This window comes from Protopterus annectens, chromosome 1.part1, assembly GCF_019279795.1.
Source record: "Protopterus annectens isolate FY-2018-M chromosome 1.part1, PAN1.0, whole genome shotgun sequence".
Taxonomy (NCBI): domain Eukaryota; kingdom Metazoa; phylum Chordata; order Ceratodontiformes; family Protopteridae; genus Protopterus; species Protopterus annectens.
The window spans coordinates 1566909590-1566926914 of record NC_056726.1 but is presented as its reverse complement, the minus strand read 5'-3'; the positions used below and the strand labels follow the sequence as shown (position 1 = coordinate 1566926914).

At 38.9% G+C, this 17325-nt stretch overlaps 1 protein-coding gene and 1 non-coding gene across 4 annotated transcripts in view; one reads left to right on the top strand and one right to left on the bottom strand.

Moving 5' to 3' along the window:
• LOC122811408 (myomesin-3-like) overlaps positions 1-17325 on the bottom strand; it is a 482129-nt gene that overhangs the window by 142272 nt on the left and 322532 nt on the right. For all 3 annotated transcript variants that reach the window (XM_044083257.1, XM_044083248.1, XM_044083240.1), the window contains exons 9-10: positions 9651-9791; positions 2956-3117 (exon numbers count right to left, since the gene is read on the bottom strand). In XM_044083257.1, coding sequence (XP_043939192.1) covers positions 2956-3117; positions 9651-9791 — 303 coding nt within the window. The remainder of the gene's footprint in view (positions 1-2955; positions 3118-9650; positions 9792-17325) is intronic.
• On the top strand, positions 8888-8991 carry LOC122817285. Its single transcript, XR_006367193.1, has one exon. It is a non-coding gene; the product is annotated as a U6 spliceosomal RNA (small nuclear RNA).

Sequence of the window (17325 nt, the reverse complement as noted above, 5' to 3'; positions counted from 1 at the left end):
AGTTTTTTAGTGGAGAAAATGTCCAAAAGCAGGGTTTAACTAAGCCAGGAGCACTATGTTAGTAGTAAAATATTTAATGGCATTCTGATGCCTGTTACTTGACAAAACACCGTTACTACAACCAGAAATATCTTTGAATTTTAAAGGAGATATAAATAAGAGTTATTACCCTCATAGTTTATTAAGTATGCAAGAATGCTGCACTAGCTTTTTCTGGTTGTACAGATGTGACAAAATATCAGGATAAGATAACTTGCTGTGGTTGGGGGCCCCCAGGGAACAGGGGGCCCCCAGCGACCGCAGGGTTTGCTGGTGCCTAAAACCGACTATGCATGTATCCCAGAGACTAACCCATCTCTGGAACAGGCTCCCCATCCATGTGAAGCAGAGTTCCTCCATAACCCAGTTCAAGTGTAACTTGGACAATTAGATGGGGAACAGGAAATTCACAGCCTGTAAATTGTTAATCTCCCAGACCCCAGCTTGTAAATGTTTCATATCCAAAGTTCCTGCTTACCCTTATCAAGGGTAAAGAAAAAGGCCAAATGTTAAGAAACTTCTTTATTAAAAAGATAAAGCTTTTGGGTCTACACCCTTTCTCAATGTGAATATAAAACACACGTATTAAGTCAGTTTAAATAGGAACAAATCACATCATGTGACTACAGCCAACTCATCACACAACAGTCACCTATAATATATAAAAAACTGATATATATATATATATATATATATATATATATATATATATATATATATATATATATATATATGTATCTTACACAAACATCAAAGTATACTTTGTTACAACTTAACCAGAACAGGTTTAATGGTCACAGCAGTATTGAGGCCAGGTTTAATATCAGCTTCTAGTCTCAATATCCAGCTATATTCCTTGTTCTCTAGTAAATTATTTATATCACCCCCCGATGTCTTTATCCACCATTTCTATCACCCTAAACTTAATGATATGGTCAGTATTTGTACACATAATATATCTACATAATGCATTCCTGTCATTCACTCTTCTAATGTCTGATTTGTGTTCTATGATATGTTCTTTAAGTTTCCTTGTGGTCTTGCCTACGTAAAAAAAACGGGCATTGACCACAGGTTGCCAGGTAGACCATATTCAGACTATTACAGTTTGCTGTCACTTTAAACATACACTTTTTGCGTGTCAGGGGGTGTATAAAAAAGTCACTATCCTTCCCCAAAATATCAATACAACAAATGCATCCCATGCAACTAAAAGTACCTACTCTCATTATGAGTAGAATCTTTGAAAATTGGCGGTTCCTCATCTTTCCTATTGCCTATACACAAGGTATAATTATATCTGCAAATCATTCTAAAATGTTGTTATTTAAATTAAACAAAAACAATTAATGTTTTGGCATCAAATGTTAAATAAAAATGAGGCAAAATCTATTAATGCTCTTATAGATGAATATAACCTTAACTCTCTACTTTGGTTAGATTTGCAAGAGTTTAGAAAATATATTCTATATAAGCTAATTTTAATCCCCTCAAATGCTAAAAATGCAATACCCAAACTTATTCAATATTTGATTTTATACACTTATAATACTTTATCAGTTAAAAATAGTATATCATAAATTTATAAAGCAATTAAACAAGATCTAGATGTATATGTAGATAACTATTGGAATTCATTTTCAGTAATCAATAGTTACATTCCCTCAGAAAAAGACAAAGGTAATTTCCTTCAGTCAGCCAGCAAAACCACTTCCTCCATTAAATGGAGAATCTTCACATGGAGATTTTTACATAAATCTTTCATCACAGCTCAGAAAATGAGTAAGATAACTAAACAAGATGTTTGCTGGAGATGTAATGCAGTAACAAATGTTGATTGGAATCATATATTTTATGATGATGTATTATTACAAAAATTTTGGGAAGAAGTTAACATTTTTTTACAGGCAATTTTTACAGATAATTTTATACTTACAAAGTCACTTGTATTATTCAATACACCTGTTCCAGACTGTATAAATAAAAACAAATATTCTTTGCTCTGGTCTGTACTCTCCATTGCCAAGAAAATAATTACAAGAAATTGGAATTCCTCATCAGTTCCCTCATTTAAAGAGTTCAAAGGTCTTCTCTTAGAAATATCTAAGTTAGACATGTTAACTATCAATTCTAAATCTACAAGGAATACAAAATTATATTACAAATGGGAAAATGTACATGAATTATTAGTTAAAGAAGTGGATAAATGATTAATGCAGTAATCTTTCCTTTTTCTTTAATCTTTTATTCTATGTTTTAATTTTTCTTCTGCCAAACTAAAATTAATTGATCCTGTTATTCGATATATAGTGAACATCACTGTACATAGTTTACTGTGCTATTATAGTTATTGTATTAATTTTTTTCTTTTTTAAATATTGTATTTTAAAAAATTTAACTTATTCAATTTTTTTCAAAATATCTGTTCATTATATTAATGTTTTCAATAAAGCTGTTAAAAAAAACCCAATGTATTATACATGAGATGTCTGCATGGATTAGTAATGCGTATGACTTGTAGTAGCATGTTTTTAACATACTGGCTTCCTCCTGAGAACATGTTTCCATAAATGCATGGGATCTTTTGGGACATGTTATGCACTGACCTGCAAAGTGTTTACTAACACTGTAGCATCTTATTTTGTGCAATATGTTTTTTTAAAAAAAGGTAACAAGTGAACATAAGCAGAAGTAAAACAACTAAATATAATGTATCAGGAAAGAGTCATTATTTAAAGGTTCCTAAAAAGCTTATTATTCCCTTGTGTCAGGCTCCTACAATAATATACTCACAGCTGTGCACTTACTTGATTTCCTTATGATGAAGAGTGTGGGCCTAAATACTTACTTTATAATAGGAATAGCTCATTTGATCCTATTCATTCCTGTTTTCAGAACACATAATCTAATACGTACCTCGTACAAACACATAGGCACTGTGTTCTTTATAGCCTGTCAGAGTTGGTATACGGATGGTATACAGGCCTTCATCTTCCTTGTGCACAGAAGGAAAGATCAAGAAAGCTGACTGTTGTGTTTGCTCCATCTGTAGCCACTTGGATTCTTTTAGCGGCATTCCTGCAAACGATAAAAATGTATAGCTTTTTTAAGCCAAGATTATAATTATTACTGTTGTGTTTTATCAAATACATTATACAGTAATGATCAGTATAACAAATGCTAACACGAAGATCTGGTTTATGTAAACAATGATTTGTCCTTCTATGCTGTCTCTATTAGTGGAGATACTACTGCTTCTCTCCCTTTCTGCCCTATTGGAGACAGCTTTGGTACATAGCATTAGCTGAGTTACTTCTGTTTTTCAGTGGAAAGATAATGCTTAAGCTTTGATTGCACAATTACTTGTGACATTATATAACTATAGGCTCCATGGACCAATGTCCAGCCATGCTATCCCTATTTACAAATTCACACAACCATTGCCACTGCATATTATTCTATTTCCTGTAACTGACTTGAAATTAAACAAAAGCAAGATGACATATTCAGTCGGTGAATACAAAAAGGTATCCTAACAATGGACCTAGATATCGAAGTGTAATCAAATTGTTTATTCAGACAAGGAGTGAATGTCATTTTTGTTTATTACTCTACCTGCATCATCATCATCATCATCATCATCATCTGCTTATGTGTACTTTACCCATATCATTACCACCATAAAAAACACGAACTCTGTTATATTTATACCACTCACTAAAACCAGCAAGTAGAAAACACACCGCTCACACAAAATACATGCACTTACAGACACTCAACAGAAAAATATCACAACGAATCTAAAACTACTCCCAACAAAAATCATGAAAAACAAAATCATAACAACGATAATAATAATTAAAAAACATGGGCAACATCTCACATTCATTTCAATATAAAAAGGTATCTTTGTGTTTGCACGCTTAAGATATATAGCACAGCTCTTCCTTATAAAAACACTATCCATCTAAATCAACCCTCTCACAAATGAAATTTGTTTCAAATAGAATGGAAGAAAAAATAAAATAAAAAAAAAACATGGTCTGCAATTAGCTGATCTGAAAACATCTTTACAGCAAAAACTGACCAAGTTATAACCATCTTAACTATGTAAGACTATAAAAAACTAAACTGCAAAACTAACAAATCCTGCTATATCCTTCAGTACACTAATGAAATGCATCAAAAACTAACAAACATTAATAAAAAGTATTAAAATGTGTCTTAGAATCACAGTAGAAAATCACAAGACATGTAATTCAAAAAATCTCCACATCTACCATAAATCCTACAGCTGAAAACTTAAGAATAAAATCAATGGGAAACTGGTAAATGAATATGTAGCAGTCCAGTTTATGCAACAAATGAAATATTTTGTACTGTAAGATTAGGGAATTCCATTCAGAACAAAACATTCTAAAATTCACTCACTAATTCTGCAGTGCAACAAGATATTTTAGTTGTTATACAGGAGATGTGCAATTATTGGTTACCTATCAAAACATCTACTCTTCATAACATCTAAACTCAAAACATCAAGACCATAACATCTAAACTTCAAAACATCTAAAACTCATAACATCGAATCTCAAAACATTGTAAACCACAAAGCAACTATAAATTACATACCACAAACTGTTTACCACGTTTTTGCAGGGGGGCAAGCCCCTCTGCACCTCCCATACTTAAATATGCCAATTCCGAGATCGCACTACAGTGGGGTTAGGAAATTAACTTTTCCCCACTGTAGTGCAATCTTAGAGTTGGTATATCTAATTTACGGGAGGTGTGGGGGGTGCCCTGCAAAAACATAGTAAACAGTGTGTAGAACGTTATTTATAGTTGCTTTGTAGTTTTCAATGTTTTGAGATTTGATGTTATGAGTTTTAGATGTTGTGAAATTTAGATGTTATGGTCTTGATGTTTTGAGTTTAGATGTTATGAAGAGTAGATGTTTTTGATAGGTAACCGTAATTATTATACACAAAACTAATTTATTATACTACATATGAAGTTCAACAAACTTTTGCAAATTCTGCTGCATCAGGTTATAAAATCATCTTTTGAAACACATACAGATATAAAATCAAACTAATTTAAAATCATTATTTGGACACAAAACACGATTCAATGGTATTTGCCAGAGACGGCTAAGTGTTGCTTTACAATTAAAAGTAGCTCATATTTTCTACTACTTTGATTCTAAATACAACAGTTCTCATATTCCCTAATCTATCTTTTTCTGAATTTTATAATATTTGATACTTAAATAAATGTTGCTCTGCACCTCAGCTCCATGTTTAGCCAAAACATTTATAATTAGTTTTCAATATACATTGCTAGAATTCAAACAGGTTCTAAATGCCGACTTCCTGAAAGTTGGTGTTCCAAAAAAAAAAAAAAAAAAAAAAAAAAAAAAAGGGAAAAAGTTCCCCCCTTGCACCTGCTGTTGTGGGGGGCAGGCCCCACCAAAACTTATATATACCAACTCCACAGTCATGGAGAAATCTCCTTAAAGAACTGAATCATTACCAGTGCACAATTACACTGGTAAAAAGCAACTGGTTTTATACCATCAGTCTTTTTTCTGCTGGAAATTGACACTGAAACAATTTCACCTCAAGAATGTCTTATTAGGTTTTCTGTTTCAGATGTCATCATGCTAGTTATGACAATTATTTGTTTTACTTAAACAGCAAAATGGGAGATCATTTTATCTTTGACAGAACTGGATCTTACAACAATTCATATATGCATTTATTTTAGAATGTGCTGGGTCCAAGCAGCACATGTGAAACTTTGGCAACATATGTGCAGATTAATAAATTTGTTTTATGCATTTGCCTGGCATATGTAATGATTTCTTTTTGTCTTAGAATTGCATCTGCTCTCATAGTAAGGCATCCTTGGGTGCTGGATATTATAATTATATTTCCTTAAGTCAATTTATGTAGCTTTTTTTGACTTATATTGCCAGCTCTATGGTTTCTGTGGAAGGTTGGGTGTGGGCTGGCAACTCAACAACATAAAACTCTACTGCCAATCATGAGCAGACAGGTGATCTGCTGTAGCGACCCCTAACTGGGAAAATCTGAAAGAAGAAGAAGAAGATTGCCAGCTCTATGGCATAGAGACATGGAGAGATGGATCACTGATTACAATGCATGCTGCCTAGGTTTACCTAGTTGCCTGCCCAGGCTCTGGGGGAACTGGTTAGGAAGGAGCAAGGTATGGAAGGACAACTCTCTCTGGTGTAGGGTGTGTAACTCTACTTTGGGACAGTAGCATAGCAAGGGTGGGAAAAAGGGGGCAATCAATTCCCCCGAGTGCAAAGTGTTAGGGAGCTTGTCCTGCAGAAAGGCAATTTACTTTGATGTTTTTTTTCTATTCAATTAAAGAGCAGGGGATGGAGTGTATCTGAAGGAAGATGATTGGTTCAAAAGTACTAACCTGCTTTCTGCAATAAAATACAACGTTTTTCTCTTTTCTTTGTGTTTTTTTATTCTTTACCTGAAGAGTTAAGGGGCCGGGGTGTATGTCTGAGAGTCTGGCACAGGGTGCTAGATGGACCAGCTACATCTCTCCTTGGGGAGCACCTTACATCTTGGTACCTGATGAAGCCTGGAAACTGAATGAAAAGGGTGTGAACTTGCAATAGGGTGGGTGGGACAACTGAGGAGTAAGTCACTCAAGGAAGTGGGGGCATGCTCCCTAATTACCTTTGAGAATGCCCATCCTACAGCATTGTAATGCACGCAGGAGATGATATAGTACAACCAAATTATAAATCTACATGAGCAGCACTCTTGACATTGTAAGCTATGGTTCTATCACCTCTCCACCTGCCACGTCATTGCAGAAAAATAATCTGTTCTGCTTTTTAATTTTTCCAAGCCTTTTGGGTTTCTAATACCATGATGGGAATGAACCCCATTCCTAAATCAAAGTACAATTAAAGTTCATGAAATTAGCTTTCTTTCACACTTTGATGTTAGCCAAAAGTGCTCTTCGCAGCACCGGTAATGTGCCCGGTAATGACTCCTTCTGCAATTCGTATGGTGTTACATGAATTGGTAACATATCTAAATATGATTGTATTGGGGCTGATGGGGCATCATGACAAAGGGATGATAAATTGGACAGGAAGATCTTAAATCTGAGGGGAAGACAACCAGCCAGCTGCTGGTGGTCCTACTACAGTGAAAAAAGGCAAATCTGCGATGCACAGATTTTCATGCTTTTTCTCCCGACAGTTTCTGTCTCTCTGCACCCACTCCCTTTTTCATTACTTGTCAGCTGGGACATGCTCTTTGGTCACAATTAAACACCTAATGACAATATAATTTACTTTGTATTTATGTCCCTACATGGCTAGTCATTCAGAAATGATTGAAACAAAATAATACTGAGGCACAGTGGTAAGATCTCTGTCTTTGCTCCAGGGTTTGGGGTTCAGTCCTAACTTCCAGTCACTTTCTATGTGGAGTTTGTATAGTCTCCCAGTGTTTACATAGGCCTTCAGGTGATGTGGTTTATTTGTACTTAACAAATACACCATGGTTATGTCTGCTCTGTGGCTGTAAATTCACCCCAGGGGTGGCATCTATGCCCCTCATGGAAAGCGGTAGTTGGTGCTGATCATAGAATTGCTCTAATAAAAATGACAATCTAGCTATGGTCAATTAGGATGCATGGGAATTTTACACGGCTAGGCTTGTAAAGGCCCTAGGGCCATTAGCCTAGTAACCTGCTATGAACCTATAAGGAATGAAGCCCTGGGTATGAAGCAGTCAGCCTGAAATCAATCAGTGGCTTAACAGCTGGAGGAGATCTGCAGAGGAGCATTAGAGAAAATAGCTTTTGCTGGCTTGCTCAAGTTGGGTAGGCAGTGCAGTTCACAGTGATGCCAACACATACTGGAGAAATGGGTGCATGATGTTCATCACTAGGGGTTATGGATGTGTTTGGCTCTGCCAGGCTATATCCATGTTACAGTCTTCCACTGAGGTACTGGCAGAGAAGGGTGGTGTGTTCATTCTGCGGGATAGCCTAGTAGCTCCCCATGTTTTATCCATACTGGAGGATGGGGAAATGGGGGGGGTTGCTGCACAAAGAGTGGAACACAGGAAAGGACATTGGCTGAACTGCTTTGGAGGTGGGTTAATATACCAAGATGCCCCCAATGCCACACCTCCCTTAGAAGTTACAAGCATGTGTACAGGGGAACAAATGGAAAACTGTATGGCAGCAGTATGACATGGTCTCAGGACACCTTGATCTCCTTGTCAGCCCTAACTGCAGTAAATCTGGGAGAAGCCAAGAGTGGTAGGTGGACCTGACAGATGAGGGGGAGACAGTGGGGTACAGTGATGGTCAGCTGTGTGGGAGAAAAAAAGTAAGCTAAGAAACAAGCCTTCATGAGGCATGGGCGGGTATGTGTTCACCCATAGAGGAAGCTCTAACAAGCTTTTGCATTGGCTAACAGTGGATGTGTTTAAGCCCTTAAGTAGGTGCCCCCCCAACAGCTGCCTTATTGATGACCCTCAGGCTATTTGTGGAACAAATGGCTTGACTGATTGTTGAGTGCTGATGGTTGGCAGGCTGTGGTGGTGCGTGTATAAAGGTCATACAAAATTATGGTTGTATTCTGGCTGCTTTGCACTGCCTGTATATAATATGTACTCTTTTCCTTATGGTCTAAATAATGGCTGAAATGGATTGAAAACCAGTTCCTCCTTCTCAGTTAACAAATAAATACCATTATTAGAAAAAGTCATGACATCAAAATGCTGTGGCAGTATTGTAATCCCCTAAAAGAAGGCACTATTCCATATGATGGCTGGCCTTTTTGAACTAGGTAGCACATATACTAAATTTGCAGCAATATAGAGAAGATTAGCATAGCACCTGCATGAGGATGACATGCAAATTCATGAAGAGTTCTACCCATGAAGTGGTAAAGGACCTTGGATCACAGGTAGACCGTAACTTTAACTTTGACCACCACATGTCTACCATTGTAAGGAAAGCTTTCCATGTAGCTCACTTCCCATCTAGCCATGTGTCTTCTGTCTGTAGTTCCCTTTCGGTCTTCTTGCATAATCTAATCTTCTGGACTTTCATATGGAGACCCAGTAGCTTATTATTTCTGCAGTAAAATTGAAACAAAACTTTATGGAATATGATTTGCAGGGTCCATCTTTTCTGTTTATTTTTTTTTGATGTGATAGTTATCATTTACTGTTTTCCCTTGTACTGTATTAATAGTATGGCATCTTGTAAGATGCGTTAACTGTGGATATTTTTTTCCCTGGCTGCTCCTGAAATGGAGCCAGTCGTGACCCAGTTGGACTTTCCTGGCAAAGAAATGTTGATAAATAAGTACATAAATCAATATAAATAAATAAATAAAATAAATAAATAAATAAATAAATAAATAAATAAATAAATAAATAAATCAATATTGCTTCTTTGTCTCAAGGGGGGTCTAATGACAATTTACCAGTACCTACCTGAACTCTGTTTCTGTGGAAAAAAAATCATGCTGTTCATAGACATTTAAAATAACAGTAACTTAGGAAGGAAGTAACCAAAAATGCTGCAGTACTGACCATTTCGGAACCACTGGACATTCTGTTGATATTTTGGCAATGGGGAGGAGAAGGTGCAGGAGAGGAAGTATGATTCCAGCTCTTGTGGAAAGGAAGGCAGGAACACTTTAGCAAAGTCTGCTTCAGTTTCCAGCATGGCAGCTGCGGAAAACAAGCATAAGAATTAATCCATAGACTGCAAACAGTTTGATGTGCATCATAAAACATCATTGCAATCAATTAGATTTCTGAGGGCCTGGTTCAGTTCATAAATATATTTATAATCCATTATCTATTTTTATCTAGTGAGTGGAATGCAGTCATAAATGAGCTTAAGGACAAAACATCAAATGCAAACCTTCTAAACTGAAATTTCTTGAAAACATTTTAGATATTTCTTTCATTTTCTTTTCCCATATGGACTCCAGCTTTCATTCTTTTCACATAGTAAGAAATTTCATAAGAGAGTATATTTCTTTTTGATTTCAGGCTTACTAATTCCTGCAAATTAATGAATGTACTATTCTCAGACCATTTGGAAATTAAGCTTTATTTTGATTTAAGTTTGCAAAGCTACTCAGGAAAGATCAAAAGTGACCTCTAAATTCAAGCCCCAAAGTTTTAGAATTTATTAATCAATGATCAGTAGAACTTTCAATAGAAATCTCCTGCTCTTATGCACATATTTATATTCTTTAGGATGTACTCAAAGATGATCTACAAAGTTTTCTTATGCCGCAAGCACTGTACCAAAAAGTCAAATTATTGATTATGGTTAAAGCAGCTCAGAATAAAATCATTAACTATGTTCCTAATATAGAAAAAAATGAAAAAAAAATGCAATAAAAAAGTACAGTTGTACAAAATCTTGCCATAAGAGTAGATGTCCTCTTCATTGTTGTAGTATTCTTTACAGAAGGTATTCCCTGCCAAGGGTAGCCCAGCATCCAGCCAGTACACCAAAGCATTTAGATGTTATGGATGGTCAAGACATATGGCATAAAGGGGATATATGGACATACATACCTCAGAACTGAAAAGCCCCAGGAGGAACAATATTCCTAGGAACTAGAAGGAACATGTGCATCCAGAAGGATAAAAAAGAAAAGAATTCCAGGCCAGGAAGACAGAAGGAAAAGCACAGAGCAGAAGTAGGAGGAGGGAGGGTGGAAACATTGCAACAGTGACGAGAAGGACATTTCTGTTAAGATTTTACACAGCTGTCTATGTCCTTCCATATCATTGTCAGTGTTCTTTACAAAAGGGAGGGTACAAAAGGTCAAGAGGAAAATGGGAGAAGGAAGGCACAGGACCCCTCTAGAAACTCATGTGGGACAGCTCTGCTAAAGCCAGCTCTTGCTCTTGAAACAACATCCAATTTGTAATGCTTAGTATGGACAGAAGTCTAAGTAGCAGCCTCAAGGATGGAACTGGTATCCAATCCTTAGAAAAAAGCACCAGAGGAAACAACAGCTCTAGTAGAATGAACTTTTACAGAGTTAAAAAGATGTTTTCCATGAAAGGAATAACAAAAAGAAATGGCCTTAGACATCCAGGAGGAGATGGTTTGCTTAGAAAAAAGCAGCAACAGAACCAAAAAGGTTCTTATTATCAAGAGCAGTATCGAACAATTTAGCTTTAATGTCATCAGTAAAGGCTGGAGACGAAGCCAAGAGTAATGTCTCAAAACACAACCAAAGGCAGCAGCCCTAGTGGAATCATCAGCTGAATCATAACTACATTTAATAGAGAGATGAGCCACTTGAGAGGTAGAACCCAGTAGTGAAAGGGCTGAGACCTTCCCTTCTGAATTAGAGAGGTCAGAGGTTGCCTGAGAAGCTTGAGACAGAAGGGCTAAAACATATCTGGTTATATGAGTCTGGTAATTAATAGCTCAAAAACCCAGGGTGTCAGTAAACCTTTTTGCCTAAATGTTCCATAGCCCTACGGTCCTTGTCTGAAGAAAGTAGTTTAGTAGATGGCAAAAGTTTAGAAGGTTTATCAGAAGAGACAGACACTACAGAAAGATCAGCAGAAGGACACTTGTACAAGAACTTACAATCATCAGGCACCCTGTAAAATCTATTAGGTTTCTTAGAGGCTGGAGGTTGAGAATCATGGGTCAGAGACACTGCTGAAAAGCTATCCAGAAGGGCAACCAAGACAGGAGGTACAGCAGTGGGGTTAGGAGAATCCATTTGGAGGAGGTCATAATACCTCTTTAAATATCAGAATCTTAACACCAGTCCCACTTAAAATATTCCATCATACAAGAAGTAGTGTCCCCAAAGGAGAGTTCCTCCATGGAGGAGTCTGGACTGATAGAATCCTCCTACAAAGATCTATAATCCAGGGGGAAGGGTATTTGACAAAAGTACAGGAGTAACCCAGAGGCTCCCTTCACTCTGGAATAAAATCCCAGTCCAGGTTAGGCAGAGTCTCTTCAAAAGGAACCTTGATGAGTGGATGGGAGATCGTAGGTTTACCCCGGGTATCACTTCTGTGTCACTGTTAGACAGAGGCACAGTATACTAACCTCGAAAAAGGGCATAGCAAAATTAATTTAAAATGGGTGGTGAAAGCCAAACACACTCTGGCTAGGCTTATAAATGCCCTAGGGCAGATAGCCTAGTATGAACCTATGAACCTATGAGCATGCCAAAGACTCTTCCCCAGAACCCAAACCCTCTTCAGATGATTCCTGTTCTCTGGGCATCTTAAGGGGAGTAGAAGACCAAGGAGGAGAAGTCATAGAAACTCCTTGAGGAGGCATTAAAGCATGAAACAACCCCTAGGTAAAATCCTGCCATTCACAATGGGGATCTTTAGCAACAGGTGGAATATGTCTAATTTTCTGTTTTTTACTTCTAGGGAACATCCACCCTAAAAATCCTAGGAGGTTCAGACCCTTGCCTACACTCAACCAATGTAGTGGGAATCTGCTCCTGAACAAGGATTTGCAGTATCCCCCTCAGTTCTTCAGAAATAATCAGCCAATGTTCACTCTCAGCATTTGGAGTGGACATTTGCAGAGTCTCCAAGGGCATGTGAGAAGCTGGATCCATGCCAGCCTCCTAGGGGGTCATGGCAGAGAAATCTGAGACAAACAACCAAGTGATCATCTGGGCTTTCACCAGCCTTGAGAGAGTGACGTCTGGGTGAGGCGAGACAGCAGCTGAATCAGAAATTACTTTTTTGGCCTTTTTCTCGTCAGGCGGCTGACTGATTCTATCATAGCACCTTGCTCCAACAATTTAAGACACTAGTTCTCAAGGTAAATTGATAAGGAGAGGAGACAACTAAGTAGGGTCTTAGGGACAAATGCTTTGAAGACAGAACATTATGTGTGGTCGTGAGAAGCACCCAAACAGAAAAGATACTGCTTGTGACCATCTTTATGGGGAATCTACATCCCACACTGACATTTTCATTTTATGGATGACACATAAACTCACAAAAAATAAAAGTAAAAATAGATAAGAAGAAACCCCAGAGGGGTACTTGCCTGAAACATGGCTCGGTAACCAGCACCAGCAATTAATGATGCTGCTGAGACTGGTGGCAAAGAAGTTCTGAAATATGTATGCCAGTACATCACCTTTATGCCCCACACCTCGAGTGGGGGGCATACGTGTGAAGTATGACATCTATAAAATCCTTAGGCTTTGGTATATTGGCTGGACGTTATGGGAGGACATCTAAATGTTGAGCTCATTTAGCAACTATTTTCAATGCACTAGCATGGTCAGGTCTGATAGTGCAGAGTTTAATTCAAAGACATGGCAATGAATCATTAATGAGGTCTTTCACATTGCAGCTATACCTGTCTCTGAATCAGAATTTCTCACCATTGGCCTAATTGACCAAACCATGTTGTGCAGTTAACATGGATGGTGAGACTTTTACTGAATCCTATGGATAGTGTCTCTGATGAAGTCCTTTGGATGAAAAGCAGAATTATTAAAGTTTTGTTACTCTTAAAAAAGGAGGTGGTCAGCAACAGTATTTCTTTGTCTCTGGTTTTCCTAGTGTGGCTTTTTTGTTTTATAGTGTCTAAGCACCCGACATCCTGATATACTTGCAACTGCACTGTTGCCTAGCAGTCAGTAGAGAGGATTAAGGCTATGAGCTGTTAACCAGCTGATTCCTGTAGTCAAGGGTTTGATTCCCTAAGCCTCTATTTGCCTATTGTGAAACTCTAAGCATGTCACTTAATAAGACTTTGTTCCTGTGCTGCCCCTGAAAAGGGACAGTTGTGTGCAGTGAGCTTGCCTGGTTAACATATAAATAAAATAGCCAACATCCATGGCTTGATTACAGTTGTCATTGTTGAAAAAACAGCCAAGAAGTGTGAAAAGGAGCAGACAATGGCCAGATCATTCTTTCTGTTAGGAGGATGTGAGGCCTGAAACTGCAATACTGACCTCTGGTGGGGACAGGATGTTCAGCAGCCTGAGAAGGTATATAACGAACAATGGACTTTTCCACCTCTTTGACATAGCTGGATGTCAAAGTGTGCACTCTTTCTGGGATGTATTGGGGGAGAGAAAGGCTGCAGAAGATGGACCAGGCAGAAATGGTGACTGAGACAGCAACTAGTTTCATAAAAAACAAACTACGATTACAGGAGCACATCTATATTAGTTTTAACTTGTCCTTAGGAATAGATGTTTAAACAGTTGTGCATTATGTTGTACAGCTGTTATACGTGAGCTTCGTATTACTTTACAGCACAGCACAAGGTGGAATCCACATTGTAAAAGTGTCATCTTTTATGCGATTCATTAAAGCTCATCTTCCTTCTGGGCATCTCTGGAAAATGTTCACAGAAAAAGCAAAGGTGACAATGTGTTTTCTGTGGAAGAGCAGGGATTTGAATATAGAAAGTATTAGGTTAATCTTGTGAGACGGAAGTTAGAGGACTACTGTAAGTGGTACCATATGGAATACAATTATTATTCAGTGCCCCCTTTACCCCCCCAAAGGACCAATCACAATACTGGAAGAATGCCAGGCACCCAGCATTACTGCAGCACAGGTTAAAGCTGCATTGTCCAAGGCCAAGAATACAGCTTCCATGGGACCCACCCAATAATATCGCTGGCTGTGTTATACATGAACTACAAAGTGAACTGGCACCACATCTGTGTGCCCTGTTCAGTCACAGCCTCACTTCAGGTTTGTCCCTACTGAACTGCACAGTGCTACAGTCATCCCTCTCCATAAAGGGGGAGCGTCTACAGACCCTGGGAATTATCACCCCATTAGCCTGCTGAGTCTGATATGTAAAGCTATGGAGTGCATCATCATGGACCTGATTAACAAAGATATAGGAAATCTACAAACTCTAGACCCCATGTAATTTGGCTTTGTGAAAGGGAGATCATGCCTACTCAACTGGTTGACTTCTTTGAGTCAGTCACCAGGGCTGTGGATGAAGGTAAGGCAGTGCATACAGCCTACCTTGATCTGGCCATTCCTTTGATACTGTTCCTCACTCAGGAATTATTGATAAACTCACCAAACTAGGCATCAACCCCATTATCACTAGATGGGTTGCAAATTGGCTCACATATAGAACACACAGTTGGAAAGCAGTGGACTCCAAGTCAGACTGCCGACCAATCATGAGTGGAGTCCCACAGAGATTGGTCCTGGGTCCTCTGCTGTTCAGCATCTACTTCTCAGAAGTGCAGGACAACACAAAGGGACTCTGGCTGACCACGTTCGCAGGCAACTGCAAGCTGGGAGCCATTATTAACTCCCCAAGTGATGCGAACATCCTACAGAATGGTCTCACTGAAACCAATGACTGGTGTTGAAACCATGGCCTTAAGGTTCTTCTTCTCTTTAGGCTTTTACCATTAGGGGTCGCCACAGCAGATCATCTGTTTCCATTTCTTCTTGTCCTCTGCATCTTGCTCTGTCACACCAACCACCTGCGTGTCCTCTCTCACCACATCCATAAACCTAAGATAACTTAGGCCTTCCTCTTTTCCTCTTACCTGGCAGCTCCATCCTTAGCATCCTTTTCCCAATATATCTAGCACCCCTCCTCAGCACATGTCCAAACCAACACAATCTCACCTCTCTGACTTTGTCTCCAAACCGTCCCACCTGAGCTGACCCTCTAATATACTGATTCCTAATCCTGTCCATCCTTGTCACACCCAGTGCAAATCTTAACATCTTTAACTATGCCACTTCCAGCTCTGACTCCTGCCTTTTTGTCAATGCCACCGTCTCCAACCCATACAACATAGCTGGTCTCACTACCCACTTGTAGACCTTCCTTTTCACTTTTACTGGTACCCGTCTGTCACAAATCACTCCTGACACTCTTCTCCACCCATTCCACCCTGTCTGTACTCTCTTCTTCACCTCTCTTCCACACTCACCATTACTCTGAACTGTTGATCCTAAGTACTTAAACTCATCCAACTTCGTCAACTCTACTCCCTGTATCCTCACCATTTCTCTAGCCTCCCTCACATTCACACAAACATATATTCTGTCTTAGTCTGGCTGTCCGTCATTGCTCTCCTGTCTAGAGCATATCTCCACCTCTCCAGGGTCTCCTCAACCTGGTCCTTACTTTCACTACAGATCACAATGTCATCTGAAAACATCATAGTTCATGGGGCCTCCTGTCTGATCTTGTCTGTCAACCTATCCATCAGCATTGCAAATAAGAAAGGGCTCAGAGCTGATCCTGGATGTAATCCCACCTCCACCTTAAACGCATCTGTCACTTTCACTGTAGACTTCACCACTGTCACACTACTCTTGTACATATTCTGTACCACACTTACATACTTCTCTGCCACTCCTGACTTCCTCATACAATACCACAACTCATCTCTAGGCACCCTATAATATGCTTTCTCCAAGTCTTAAGCCTTAAGCTTAACACCAAAAAATGCATTGTCATTCCCTTTGGTAAAAACTCAGTTCCCACTAATTACCACATTGATGGGATCCCACTGAACACTGAAGGCATTTTAGGAGATCTGGGGACGCAGGTTGTCAGCAACCTCTCCTTCGACCACCATATTGCTACTATGGTCAGAAAGTTCTTCTATGTGGCACATCTCATTACCAAGGGGTTTGCATCCAGGAAGAAAGAGGTCATCGTCTGTCTCTACTCCTCATTAGACCAATCATCGAGTATAATGTCCCATTTGGCATGCAGCTCACTAGACACCTGCAACAGCTGGAGAGGCCACAGAAATACCCTATAAAGAGAATCCTAGGCATTAAACACATGTCCTACACAGACAGACTCAAAAGACACCAGCTATTCTCTGTCTCCTATTGCCTACTTAGAAGAGATCTTTGCTTGACTTACAAAGCCATGTCTGACCCAGCTCTGTTAGAAGTGCTATATCTAAGGAAATCCCAATCCCTCTGCACCACACATTCCAGAGACCTGAACATCATTACCACACTCAACAGAACATGCTGGAGGGACATTTTTCTCACCCAGAGACTGTCCATGCTCTAGACTAGACTTCCCATACATGTCAAGCGGAGGACCTCACTGTCCCTCTTCAAGAGAAATCTTAATGAGTGGATGGGTAATAGAAAGTTTATCCCAGGGATCACTCCAGTTGCTCTACTTGATAGAGGCACTGGGAACTAACTTCAGGCTGCACAATCCCATGGCCTAGGCTTGTAAAAGGTCCAGGGTCATTTG